The sequence below is a fragment of the Mauremys reevesii genome, linkage group 4 (genome assembly GCF_016161935.1).
Source record: "Mauremys reevesii isolate NIE-2019 linkage group 4, ASM1616193v1, whole genome shotgun sequence".
Lineage (NCBI taxonomy): Eukaryota > Metazoa > Chordata > Testudines > Geoemydidae > Mauremys > Mauremys reevesii.
In genome coordinates, this window is record NC_052626.1 from 146,073,668 (window position 1) to 146,088,193 (window position 14,526).

The 14,526-nt window shown below is 48.7% G+C and overlaps 1 protein-coding gene across 2 annotated transcripts in view; it reads right to left on the reverse strand.

Moving 5' to 3' along the window:
• LOC120403190 (NACHT, LRR and PYD domains-containing protein 1-like) overlaps positions 1 to 14,526 on the reverse strand; it is a 63,218-nt gene that overhangs the window by 37,331 nt on the left and 11,361 nt on the right. Inside the window, exons 5-8 of one of the 2 annotated variants that reach the window (XM_039534039.1) lie at positions 14,243 to 14,384; positions 12,726 to 12,764; positions 11,008 to 11,293; positions 7,854 to 10,464 (exon numbers count right to left, since the gene is read on the reverse strand). In XM_039534039.1, the coding sequence (XP_039389973.1) occupies positions 10,395 to 10,464; positions 11,008 to 11,293; positions 12,726 to 12,764; positions 14,243 to 14,384 (537 nt within the window). In that variant the 3' untranslated portion in view covers positions 7,854 to 10,394. Of the gene's footprint in view, positions 1 to 7,853; positions 10,465 to 11,007; positions 11,294 to 12,725; positions 12,765 to 14,242; positions 14,385 to 14,526 lie in introns of those variants that run through there. The other variant, XM_039534038.1, reaches the window with a different exon arrangement.

Below are 14,526 nucleotides of genomic sequence, written 5' to 3' on the forward strand. Positions count from 1 at the left end.
AGAGCCCCCACCCATCCCCTGCACCCCTAATCCCTCATCCCTGGCCCTGCCCCAGAGCCTTTGTCCCTGACTGGAGCCTGCACGCAACCCTCTGCCCCAGGAATGAACTCCCTCCCGCACCCCTAACCCCTCATCTCTGGTCGCATCCCATCCAAAACCCACAACCTCAGCCAGAGCCCTCCTCCTCCCACATCCAAACCCTCTGCCCCAGCCCTGAGCCCCCTCCCACACTCCGAACCCCTCGGCACCACCCCCACCACATGAATCTTGTTCTGTGCCCTGGTATGGAGGTGATGTGTCACACGTCACCTCCATATTGGTGCACATAACAAAATTCATTCCACATATGGACTTAAAAAATTAGAGGGAACACTGCCCCTCACCCCCATCAGCAGTTTCTTGTGGGGCTGCGGTAACCCTCCCCAGGGAGCAGACACTAACCCTAGCCCAGGACGGTACTTAGAACATTCATTCATTTAATACAAGATGGTCCCCAAAGATATGACCCATGGTTGTGATATCGATCACTCACGGGAGATAACTGATAGAAGTCTTCCTATCCACTAAGATCTTGACAACGGTCCCCTCCCTCTCCCACAAACCTGCAACGGCTTAAGTTCCACAAGCCTTTCTGGGAACACTTTTTTAGGCTCATGCCATCAGGTTACCATCAGAAGGAGGCTTGGAAAGCAGATTGGTCTAAACAAAATGTAAAAAATACGCACCTTGTGCCAGATCCCACGCAGAAGGTTCCTGGGTTTGACCTTCCATGGTCATCTTGGTCAACTCTGATCCAAATCCAAACCAACCATGGTAGATCGGACATATAATGCACAAGTGGAAAATCAAGGACTGCCCGGCGTGAGAATGTGGCTCCCCACGACAGACCATCAAACATATCACTACCTACTGCCCAATTTATAAATATGAAGGAGACATTACTGCAATAAATTCTCCTACTCCTGAGGTAGCCATTTGGCTCAATCAACCTCAGGTGAAGTTGTAGTTGCTGCTCTACACCAGCCATACAAAAGAAGACGACTGAACTGCTGAGGAGATGACCCAGCCTCCAACTCAGCTGAATCTCTAATTACTGTGCAGTAATTGGGATCATTTGCTTCTCTTTGATGCCAGCAGTCCTGGCTGCATGGCCACAGCCCATTCATTACATCATTGGGGTCAGATGGGGCATGGGGGCAGCAGGGACTGAGGGTGGCTTCTATCCCAGTGAGGGACCAGCTCTGCCCCTGGGCTGGTTCTGCACTGTAGCCTGTTGAGTTACCTTGCCCTTATTATATTCAGCAGTAACACAAGGAACCTACAGGCCTGTATCCTGTAAGACATTAGCTTCAGCAAGTTAGCATAAGGCTTGAGGCCTATGAACATTGAACAATTTAACTCTGAACAGATAAACAGAAACCCCAAGTACTGGGGAACTGAAAATAGAGTGTTTAAGGGGAATTTCTGACCACAGAAACATGAGTCCAACCAGAAGAATGTTATTGCAATGAATTGAGCTACATAACAGGTACATGGGGTGCATGCGCAGATACCTAACCACAAGAGGGCCATAACAGCACCCCAGCTTTAGTAGGGTGAATAACAAATAAGGAAAAGAGGAGAAACCCCTACTGGATATGTATAAAACATAGTGGTGTCAGTGTATCCTATTACATTGGAGTGTCCTTCTCCTATAGGATAGTATATCAATGATCTCAACGTATTATCGTATACATCAGTTCATTGTCGTGGCCCTTTTGTGGTTAGGTAGCTGCAGATGCACCCTATGTACGTGTTACGTAGGTCAATTCGTTGAGATGACATTCTTGTGGTTGGACTCATGTTTCTGTGGTCAGAACTTCCCCATTGTGATTAAATGGGGGGTTTTCTTGGTTTTTTTCCGTGTTTTCCAGTGGATTGCATGCAGAGGGAGTGGGACTTGGTGTCCCCGGGTGTTACTGGTTTAACGAGGTGAGGGGAAAGGGAGTTTGTTGTTACAAAGGGCCGGAGAGGGAACTTGGGAACCCAGCCGATGGCCTGGAGGACAGATACCCCAGCGACTGGTGACCTAGCGCAGGAGACACAGCCGGTTCTGGCCAGTGGGAGGACAATGGGCCGCGAAGAGAGGATCCCGGTGACCTGACCAGCCGGTCCCAGCCAGAGGGGGCCAGAGGACAGAAGAGAGGAGAGGAGGCCCAGGCAACCCTGTTTATGACTCTGTTTACCTGAAGAGAAGACAATGGACAGAAGCGGGGCTTGGGGCCAGTGATATCAGATGCTCAGCTGGGAAGCAGGGGGGCTCTGGGCTGGAGAGGGGGAGCAGGCAGAGCCCACCTGAATGCAGGAGGACTGGGATGTGTTGTGCTGAGGGAGGCCAGGTCTGAGAGTTTCCTGTGCTGTGTTCAATGCTCAATAAACTCTCCAGTTTTACACTGGCTGAGAGTCACTCTGGACTAGAGAACAGGGTTCCATCAACCCCTTCGGGGGCGGAGGCCTGGGGGGTCCAGGGTGAGTGGACTCCCTGAGGGGGCCCACGGCGAGAAACAGGTGAGCTCAGGCTCAGAGAGGTGCGGCTCCAGGAGGTGGAGGGGCCTGACCCCGAGAGAGAGAGAGTGGACTCCCGCGAAGGGCTGTCTCACTGAAAGGGGCACCCCCCACGGACCGCACAGGGCCAAGAGAGGGCACGATCTGTGAGTCCGTGACACCCGTAAACACTCGAGTTCAGCTCCCCAATAGATGGGGTTTCTGTTGGGCCGTTTATCTGTTCAGTGTTCATAGGCCTCAAGCCTTATGCTAACTGGCTGAAGCTAACGTCTTACAGGATACAGGCCTGCAGGTTCCTTGCGTTACTGCTGAATATAATAAACACAAATTAGCCCTATGGGGCTGTAGCTCCCAGCTCCCATCCCCAGTGACCCCAGCTCTGTCCCTTCCCATGCAGCCAGCTCTGGGCACCCCTAAGCCCCCAGCCTCCCCCTGCCACTGCCGGGTGCCCTGCCTGCTCTGGGGCTGGGCACAGAGATCTCCCCCAACCCTGCAGCCTGGGATCCCGGGCACAGCCCTGCCCAGGGATCTGCATCCAGAGTCCTGGGGGGCCCTTTATAGCCCCCACCAAGCACAGCCCATGACCGGCCGCTCCAGCATCCTGTATGCAAATGATCCCCGTCCCCATCCCCATCGGCTAACGAGAACCCAGGCGCCCCCCAGAGGGGGGAGGGCACCTTAGAATGTCCCTGTGGTGACAGTTAAACTGACACAACGGAGGCACCCCGGGGAGATTTGAGAGGGGCTGGGAAATTCAGGGGTGGAGGCAGTTCGGGGGGGCGGTTGCAGGGATGCAGGGGTAGTTCGGGCCATGAGGCACAAACAAGCTGTGTTAGTGAGCAGGGAGATAGTGGTCTCCCCTGGGGCTGCTGTGTGGGACAGACTGGGGATTTAAGGTGAATGTGGCCTGGTCTACACTAGGCATTTAAATCGGTTTTAGGAGCGTAAAACCGATTTAACGCCAAAACCGTCCACACTAGGAGGCACCTTATATCGATTTTAATGGCCCTTTAAACCGGTTTCTGTACTCCTCCCTAACGAGGAGTAACGCTTAGTATCGGTATTAACATATCGGATTAGGGTTAGTGTGGACGCTGATCGACGGTATTGGCCTCCGGGAGCTATCCCACAGTGCACCAGTGACCGCTCTGGACCGCAATCTGAACTCGGATGCAGTGGTCAGGTAAACAGGAAAAGCCCCACAAACTTTTGAATATTTCCTGTTTGCCCAGCGTGGAGCTCCGATCAGCACGGGTGGTGATGCAGTCCGAAATCAAAATAAAAAAAGAGCTCCCGCATGGACCATGCGGATGTGATCGCTGTAAGGGCAGGCAAATCCGTTCTATCAGCGCTCCGTTACAGAAGATGAAATTCAGAATCCTTTTTTAAAAATCTCCAGACAGACGCCATAGCAGGGACTCAGCGCACTGCAGCGTGACAAGCGTAACGGAAAGCCAAAGAATCAAATGGATGCTCATGGACTGGAGGACTGAAGCTATCCCACAGTTCCTGCAGCCTCCGAAAAGTATTTGCATTCTTGGCTGAGCTCCAAATGCTTCTAGGGTCAAACACAGTGTCCGCGGGTCAGGGCATAGCTTGGCAATCTACTCACCCACCCCCCACCCACCCCCAGAAGCGAAAGGTAAAACAGTCCTCTGACTCTTTTACATGTCACCCTATCTTTACTGAATGCTGCAGATAGACGCGATAGTGCAGCACTCAACACCAGCATCCTTGCTCCCCCCCCCCCCGCCATGGGCGGCTGATGGTACAAAAAGATGGAAATCCATCCTCATCATCAGCATCAGCTGATCGTGCAAAAAGCTGGAAATCCATCCTCATCATCAGCCTATTGGCCCTAATTTTTTTTCTGGTGGATGGATGGTGCAATATGGCTGGTAACCATCCTCATCATAGCAACAGGGGGCTGAGCTCCAACAGCCCCCTTCATGTGTAAAGAAAAGATTCAGTTGCCCCTGGACTAGCAGTGGGATGCTGGGCTTCTCTCCTACACACTGCTTAATGTCCTGTCTGGACTATCATAGCAGCTGGAGGCTGCCTTCCACTCATTTCTCACTAACAAGTCAGTGTGTCTTATTCCTGCATTCTTTATTAATTCATCACACAAGTGGGGGGACAATGCTACGGTAGCCAAGAAAGGCTGGGGGAAGAACGGAATCAACAGGTGGGGTTGTTACAGGAGCACCCCTGTGAATAGCATACAGATAATTTCTGGGCTCTGACACAGAGCAGGTGGTTCTCTAGCACACTTGCCTATATTAGGCAGCACAGATTCTATTTTTAGATACCAAAAGGAGGGATTGACTCAGGAGTCATTCCCAATTTGCTTTTGCGCCCCTGGCTGATCGGCCAGGGGCACTTATGACAGCAGCCAATGGTACAAAACGATGGAAGGTACAATATGGCTAGTAACCACTCTTGGCTTTTGCGCCCCTGGCTGATTGACCAGGGGCACTAGCAGCAAATGGTACAAAAGGACTGGTAGCCATGATCATCCTCAGTTCCAATTTATGGAAGGGTTTGGATGGTGCAATATGGCTAGTAACCATCTCTGCTGTCATGCAAAAGCAAAAGCATGCTTCTGTGTAGCGCTGCTGAATCGCCTCTGTGAGCGGCATCTAGTACACATACGGTGAGAGTCACAAACGGCAAAACAAGCTCCATGATTGCCATGCTATGGCATCTGCCAGGGCAATCCAGGGAAAAAAGGCGCGAAATGCTTGTCTGCCGTTGCTTTCCCAGACGAAGGAGTGACTGACGACATTTACCCAGAACCACCCGCGACAATGATTTTTGCCCCATCAGGCACTGGGATCTCAACCCGGAAGTTCCAAGGGGCGGGGGAGGCTGCGGGAACTATGGGATAGCTAGGGAATAGCTACCCACAGTGCAACGCTCCAGAAATCGACGCTAGCCTCGGACCATGGACGCACTCGATTTTATAAAATCTGTTTTACAAAACCGGTTTATGCAAATTCGGAATAGTCCCGTAGTGTAGACGTACCCTGTGAAATGTCTCAAGAGTTGGCAACGCTTCCAGACCAGCAGCCCTGCGGCTTCCCATTGGCCTACTGGTCATGGTGACATGGGTGCGTCATCCTGCATCCTTCCCGGTTGACTGTTACTATGGCTACCGCCGGTTTGCCACGTAGAGGCTGTTTTGGAGGAGGCAATACTCGGAGCGGCCAGCTGGGTGGTGCTTGTCATCAGTTATTGCTCCAGCTGCTGGAGGGAGCCCTGTGCAGCGCTGTCCCCCACAGGCAGGAGTGTTGTCCCAGCTCCACCTGGTTGCCTGGTAAGTCCTGTCCCTTGTCCCTTCGCACCCCTTTGGGAAGGAGGGGATAAAATATAACAGAAGGCTTTCCTTGTAACAACATCCCTCCTTTTCCCTTTAACTGGAGAGAGTTTTTAAAGGAACTACTCCCACATTGCCTGACCGTTTTTTAGATTTGTTTGCGGTGCTGTTGTTGCCGTGTTGGTCCCAGGATATTAGAGATACGAGGTGGGTGAGGTCATACCTTTTATTGGACCAACTTTTGTTGGTGAGAGAGACAAGCTTTCGAGCTCCACAGAGCTCTAGGCCAGCTGTTTCGTTTCTTCCATTACCAGGGCATCTGTGAGCCACAGCTGTTCTTGGACATTGGTACGGTCTATATTTCTCCAGATCCTTCCTGGTTTCTTTGACTTTTCCATTGGTGATTGCACTCACCACTAGAGGAGGCCCTTATCATGGAGTTGGATGGGGGTAGCTAGCATGTCTTGACTGATAGTCTTGGACTTGTTCTGCTGCATGAGGAGTCGGGCACTGTACAGTAGCAAGCCCAGAGGGTCTGGTCGCTGCACATTTCTGAGCAGTTCCAGAGATGATGAAACTCAAGCAAGCATCATAAAATGTCTCTCTCACCTCTAGTTCTCCTTTGGGCATGACCTCAGTTGGTGCAGTATTACATTTATTTAACTGTCTTGAGTAATTCTGTATTGTCTGCAAATTTTGCCACCTCACTGTTTACCCCTTTTAGCAGATCATTTATGAATGTGTTGAACAGCCCTGATCCCAGTACAGGCACCTGGGTGACACCACTATTTACCTCTCTCCAGTCTGAAAATGGACCATTTATGCCAACCCTTTGTTTCCTTTCTTTTAACGGGAGTGTCTGGCAATGTTTTCAGGATCATCTAATGATCCTTAATTTAACATAATGAAAAGCCTTTTGTTATCTTAATCACTTTGCCTCGGTTTTAAAACAAATTCTCTGCCCCAAAGGCAGAAATTGTTAGCAGCACAGAACTCATCACATTTCACACCCAGGCTCTGGCTCTGGGGTGCTGAGCACCCCCTATTTTTTTCAGTGGGTGCTTGAGTTCCGGAGCACCCATGGAGCTGGTGCCTATGTCTTTATTTCACTGCTGTTTTTTCATGTTAGGAAAAGAATTAAGAAAAGGCTTTGTTTCTTCAGATAACGAGGGTTCAGTGTTCACTTACATCTTCAAACATTTAGAAGAGGCGGGGGAGGAGGCTTTTTTAAAAATCTTGGTATGGTATGATTGGTTCAGGAACTTCTGATTGGCCCGACCGAGAGGCGTGGTTTGCTCCTAAGGCTCCCTGCCCCTGGAATGGTTATTTCATTAGTGGCAGCTGCTGGGGGTAAGCTGCTTCGTGCTCTCTCTCTCTCTCTCCTTTAAAACCTCTGCCATGTGCTCACTACACTTTCTCTCAACCTAACAAAGAAATCTTTATTTTCTTTAATTTTCCTCTTTTCTTTAATTTGTCTCTCAGCCTAACAAAATATTCTTTAATTTCCCTCTTTATTTATTTTTTCTTTTTCTTTATTTTTCCTCTGTCTTTCAGAAAGCTTATTTTTTCTCTCTTTTATAACCTACCTTTATTTTTCCTCTTTATTTTCTCTCACAGAAGTTTCTTTATTTTTTACTCTTTTCTTTAATAAACCTTTGAAACAAACTCATCTCTAGTCTTTGATTTCTTTAAAATCCTCTTTCTTTAATTTATCTCTATTACTTTTTTCAAAATAACCCTTATTTTTTTTCTCTAAAGGATTTTTAAAACCCTCTTTGCTCCTCTCTCTCCCAGGTGTTCAGTGACAGACTCTCTTGCTGCTTTATTTTTCGAACTTTATTTCAAAATAACCCTCATTTTTTAATGTTAAAACATTCTTTGCTCCTCTCTGCCATGTGCTTACTGAAACAAGCTCTCTTGTTTTTCTCGATTCTATTCTTTATTTCAAAATAACTCTTTATTTTCTGTTTTAATATTTTTTTCAAAACCCAGCCAAACATGTAAAAATACAAGCACATAAGCACCCCGAGAATGCCCCACAACAACAAAATAAATTCAAAATGGCTGATGGCACCAAACGTGTACGTGACCAGAAACGGGACTGGAGGGTGGAACATAAACCATAAAAGGGTGATGGAAACCTGTCAAAATTACATGGTGATGAGTCCTATAGATGGGTTTACTATTCATGCTATCTGAGTCTGTCTACAGGGAACCAGCCTAGAGCAAGGCGCAGTGAGTTATACTCCTCTGCCAGAGGGAGCAGTCTGCTTTGTCTCTCTCTGGTTTTGATTCTGTGTGTTATTGTTCCAAATTTTAAGAAATAATCATGCTACATTTCAGTCTTCCAGCAAGAGTATTGTATGTTTTTGTAATGTGTGTGTGTATGCACATGCGAGAGAGAGATGCACATAACACAGGGCATGCTTCAAGAGCTACCTTTTCTCCCTTGCTTGTGAAGAGGTAGACATTGGGTCAGGCTGGGTGTGAGACTCTGGGGATTGTGTGTGTGTGGTTGATTAATTTCAGCCATTTATATTATTGCTCTGTATAAGAGTTGGCTTCAGGGATCTGGGTGTATTAGTGTATCTTTAAAAAAATTGGCAGAGATGCCAAGGATGCTGTATGGGCCTCTCTTTCATTAGTGCTCATCTAAATCTAAATAAATCAATGAAATAGTGAGGAAGTTGGATAGGGGAGCATGTGTGTGTGTTTGCTAAAAGTGAGTCTCTCCTTGCGCTCTGTGATTAAAGTGGGTTGATGCATCCACAGACTCTCAGTGACCTAACCTGTCCCAATCAGTTCCCTGATTCTAGGAAATGGGTTGATCTCTGTGGCCACCAGCTCTCATTCCCCCACTCAACTCTGTCCCAGGAGTCTGAAGTCATAGGGAAAGGCAGGGAGGATATGGGATAGGGGGAACCAGAGGGGAAACTCAAGGACACAGATGAGTGAAGAGGAAAGATATTGAGCCCCCTATGCCAGAACCTCTTCACCACCTAGAGGCCAACTCAGGTCTCCACCATTGTCCCCAGTGGCTACAACATCCATAGCTCCAAACAACCTCATTTCAAAGCCATACCTAAGGGTAAAGAGCACAAGAGACTAGACTTCTTAGGCCGGTAGGTCAATACCTTGTCTACTTTACAATTCAGGGTCGCTAATTACAGCATCCTCTCAAAGTATGATTACGACAATTATGGGAAGCTATTTGGGTTTATGACCGACCTTCCCAAAGATAAAAGAGCACAATTCAAGACCTTGCTTACTGAAAGACAACTGGTAGCCAGGACCAGCTTGCAGGCTTCCCTGGATGTCACTGATATGGCAGCACAGACCTCCATGCTCTCCCAGCGCTTAAAAAAAAACACCTTGAAAGGGGCATAGCTCCCAGTCCTGGGAGCCTGTCAAAACTGGCACTTTACAACGCTGAAACTTGCTGTGCTCAGGGTGTGTGTGATTTTTCACACCCCCAGTGAGAAAGTTTCAGCGCAGTAACTTGACAGTGTAGAAAAGCCCTCGGTTGCAGAAGGAGCACACCAGGGGGATCGCTCAACTCTGCGACTCAGCAAAGCCCACAGGATGTGTCTGTGCTAGTGTTTAACAGGCACATGCCCAAGGGTATATAATATGGGACAGTGGTATCATGCCTTGGCCTTCCTCCTTCCCCACCTACACTGGAAGCAACAAGACTGCTGAGAAGACAGCAACGTCACCTGAGGAGACCGGTCCCAGGCTCAAAAGGGGAAGCCTGTGTATTAAGAACTGTAAAATCCAGTGGGGTGAGAAAACTGCTTGATCCAAATACTGCCTAGCGTAATAAGGTTTAAGATTTAGACTGTGCACTTACCTTTTATTTTCTTTGGTACCTATCTCTGACCTTTTATGCCTATTATTTAAAATCACTTAAAATCTATCTTTCTGTAGTTAATAAATCTGTTTTATATTTTTCCTAAGACAGTGTGTTCTGGTTGAAGTCCTTTGCATCCTGCTAGCTGAGGTTCATCCCAGCTCCTTGCAGGTCTCTCTTCTGGGCTCTGGAGAGTTACCAGCTGCCCTCCCCCAGCAGCCTCCCTCCCCAGACTCTCCCGGAGGGAGCTCAGGGTGCCCTTATGCTCTCAGCAGGCTGCTTTCCAGTCACAAGCTCCCACCATATGGCCCTGGGTGTTGCACCCTAAGGCTGGCACATTGCGGTCCCCAAGGAACCAGTCCATGCAGTGACAGGCGGACAATAGTTCCCTAGATCATCGGGTGCTGAGCCAACTAGTTAATGTTTGTGACTCACTCAGCTAATACCGTGATCAGCACCAAAGGGATTTCTGCCTGGGAAACAGACTCCTGCTCCGGGGCCAGCCCTCGGAGCTGTGCTGTGGTGACAGGTGGCTTCTGCTTCCTCAGGGATAAGCTGCTGTCACTGGCCGCCTGGTGCACGGAAAGGCTCGCACTGAATCTTGCTAACGTGTCTTCGGACGAACGGAGAGACTTCGCTGCCCCAGCTGTGATGAGTTCAGTTCTGTTAGGCGTGTGCTCATCTTCAGATGGGCGATCCCAACTCCACTGCAGCAAAACGGCTACACACTGAATCAATGCCAGCTGGAATTCTCCTGCAGAACATTACAGAGATTTAGTACCCACTTGCTGGACCTGTCCCATGCAGAATTCCTCAGTGCACTCAGCACATCTTGCTGCTCACCAGGGCCCAGATCCACAAAAGTATTTAGGCTCCTAATTCCCATTGATTTCAACAAGCGTTTGACATTCAATACCTCTAGATGTGGGCCCATGTGTCTCCTGTCTTACCAGTGGAGGGGGACGGGAAGGAACCGCTCAGCGCACACAGATTCTACATCTTCTGGCTTTGTTTGAGAATTTGTAACAAAGCAAGTGGACACCAGATTTATTTAGGACAGGGGGGCTTTTAGAAAGAGAACACTTTACCGAAAATGCCAATCATTGAGGAAAGTGAGAGACACGGATCTTTTTACTCTAATATCTGTTAGTTCTTGCAAGGGGCTCAGACCCTGCAGAGGTGAGCGTGGGAGAGAAGGATAAAAACCCTTCCAGGAAAAGGCCACAGCCTGATGTACTGAAATAGACCAAAGTGACAGAAATTGCAATGAAGGGGGATCAAATGGAAGCCCACTCACCTGGTGTCCATCTCAAGCATTCCTGCCAGCTCATTCTGGTTGATTCCCTTCAGGGCTTGAATGGCCACCTCAACAGCCCCATCCATTGTGTAGTACTGCACCAGCAGCTCACACACGGTCAGGGAGTCGGCCTCCTCCAGCATCCCATTGGGGATTCTCTTGTACCCCTCTGGTAGCTCCATATGGTTCAATTTAGACTTGAATCTCTTGATATCTGTACTCCCCAGCTCATCCAGAGTCTTCTGCAGGGCATCTCTCAAGGTCTCAGGCATCTTGTCTTGGATGTCTGCTGAAAACAGAGCCTTGTCTGTCACTATATCTCTCCTTTTATGTCTTCTAGTGCCTGCCTTCCCTCCTCCCCTCCTCCTCAGCCTCTGTGTCTCCATCTTCTCCCAGCTCCTCTTCCTCACCCCCTTTCCCTAGGATCAGAGGACACAGAGCTAAGTGAGAGAATGAGAACTGGTGACATGAAGTCGACTGATTTCCTGGAGACTGGCCACTGATGGGTGGACAGGGACATACCAGCTCCCACCTTCCTCTTGCCCTACACAGTATTCAGTCCTCTACAACGGTGGTTTACAAATTCTTCATAAGGCTCCATGTACAATGTAATTAATGTGGCCACATAAATTACTATTTTAACTAATAAACAACTCTCCAGCTAATGCTTATAGTTGTAAAGAAATTTTTTTAATGCGATCCTCACATAAACAGACGCAGTGGCATCTGTCCATGTCTACAGAGAAACAAACAATAGCTCAGAGAGGTGTGAAATGCCCCAGTTCAACTCAAGGGTGTGTTAACTCTGAAACCCTATAGTAATAAATGACAAGTAGTTAACACTGTTGACATTTTAGTAGTTGCAGCCAGCTACATTACTCTTTCAAGGAGCACTAGGCTGATGGGATAAGTGACATTTCAAACAGGAGAAGTGATACATTTCCCAGCATGACTTTTGCAAATAAATCATCACTGATGCTAAAGTTCAAGGAACTTTATGTCTGCTCAACAAGTTGGGGGGAAAGGGACCCTTACGGTTTACCCCCCTTCAAAGACAAAGTTACATTATGACTGCGCCCCAAGTTTTTACCAAAAGTATTTGCCCAGTTTCATATTACCCAACCCATTCACCTTCTGGTCTTTCACCCTAACCAACATTCAGTAAAAAATACTTCAGTATTCCACTGAAACAAATACTTGATGTGGCCTATAAAGAAAAGGGCAGTAAACTCAACACTATTTGACTGGTGGGTATTTTAACTCTCTTGTGTTCTCCAATATCCAGAGTCATATCCGAACAGAAAGATCCAGAGGATATGGGAATGATCTCTCCAAGAGAAACTCTATTGCCACTTAAACAAGTCAGAACCTAGAGAACTACACTGTAGAGGGAAATCCTATAATCGTAGCTTGGCACTGAAGGTGGAGAAGTTTCCTCAAGTCCCATCTAACCTGTCCTCACACTGGTCCAAGGGAGGATGATCCCCTCACAGTTTAATCTCTCGGGTTTAGAGATGGACTGGAGGGTACTTGATGGTTGTTCTCCATTGGGCAGGGCCCTGGGGAACAGACTGCAGGGACAGTCCTGTCCTGGGTCTCCCAGTGGCCATGGACTTGATGTGACCTGACCCCTGTGCTGCAGGCAAGAGGATCTGGGCCTCTGAGAGAACAACTGGGATTAGACGTTGGGATCACAAGCTCCATGAATTCCTACTGACCTGCTCGTGTAGGGGTGGAACCAGGAAGTGTCACATCCCCTGGAAGAGAGAAGAGAGGGAATCAGATACTGAGTTCATATTGCTCATGGGAGAGCCCACTGGTTATCTGGTATCTGATTGGCTAAAACAGTCATGTCATGTGGCAGTGCAGCTAATTACCATGTACTGACTCTGTATCCCTGAGCAGTAATTTCCCTGGTTCTCTTCACCGTGAGGCTAAGAGGAGGTCTTATTAATTCATTATTACCCAATGGGAGTTCAGGAGCTCAGCACCTACCGGCATCAGGCCATTTTACAGCCCCCACCAGGCTGAGTTTGTGAATAGGGAGGGAAGGATGGTCTTGGAATGAAGGCACCGGACTCCTGGGTTCTTCTCCTAGTCATGTGAAGAAGTGTGGGCTAGTAGTTAGAGCGGGGGATTGACAGGTTTAGACAGCAGCCACATCCTTTTGATGACCACCTTAATATGGCTGAGAAGATTGAAGAACATTAATAATTGGAGATATACCAATCTCCTAGAACTGGAAGGGACCTTGAAAGGTCATCAAGTCCAGCCCCCTGCCTTCATTAGCAGGACCAATTTTTGCCCCAGATCCCTAAGTGGCCCCCTCAAAGATTGAGCTCACAATCCTGGGTTTAGTAGGCCAATGCTCAAACCACTGAGCTATCCCTCCTCCATGTGCTAGGACTATGGAGGACCTGGGGTGGCCGTAGTGGCTGAGAGAACTTGAGCCCTTTGACTCCTATGGGCTGAGCAGGGAGAGATGAGACAAGAGGAAAGGATGATGCACTTATGAGTGCAACAAGCACCAGCCAATGCCGAGAAATTCAGTTCTGCTCAGTGATAATTCTCAGGAGCACAGGGCACCTGTGCACAGAAATACAGCTCTTCATTCTGGTGAATGCAGAGGTAATGCAGTTAATACTGTCCTGAGCAATAAAGGACAAGGCCATGACAACCAATGGACTGTCCCATGAGGGTTAAGGCTCCACCTATAAGCTAGTCTGATGTTCGGTTGGGAGTGAGGCTGGTGGGATGGACATTATCCCTGGGTCAGAGGCCAGCCAGGGAGCAACTAGTTGGCTGGTGTGTCTGTGCCCCCAACCCTCTTCTGGGTGGCATCACAACCTCTCAGCCACATGTCACAGATCTGATCCCCAGTGGAGCTGCTCTGGAGAAGCAGGGGCTGAGTTTGGGAGCAAGAATTGGAGCATTCTCTCCCCTTCAGTTGCTGTGAGAGTCTCCATGCCCATGGTAGGCAGAAGAACCGCAGCGCAATGCTGGGTGCTTTTGTTTGGGGACTAGAGTGATGTGATCTCAATGGAGATTTCCAGACCTGCTCCTCTGCTCTCTCCCACCCAGCCCAGCTCCAGTTCATATTCCCACTGGGCCGTAGGAGGTGGCTGGAGCCCATGTGTCCTGCCTTACTGTGTGCACACGGTTGGCCCTACAACCACAAGCAGGTACTGGGGGGCAGCTCCTTGCACAATCTGCCAGGATCTCTGGCTGAGTCAACCTGGTCTCACAGTGGCCTTCCAGACCAATCCCCTGTCATTTTCCTCCATCAGGCAGAGGTTCAGTCTGTCCCTCAAGTCTTCAGTGTAGATTTCCATGTCTGGATCCAGCGGATGAACTGTCATATTGCAGAACTCCAGCGCCTGCAGCAAAAAGAGAAACCATCTCCTCAAGATGAGCCCACCTGAGCTGGCAGAGTAGGAGTGAGCGATGCAGTGGATCCTCAATAATCCTCACCACGTTGCAAGACAATCGATCACTCCCTTCTCCTGGGCTCACTCTGCC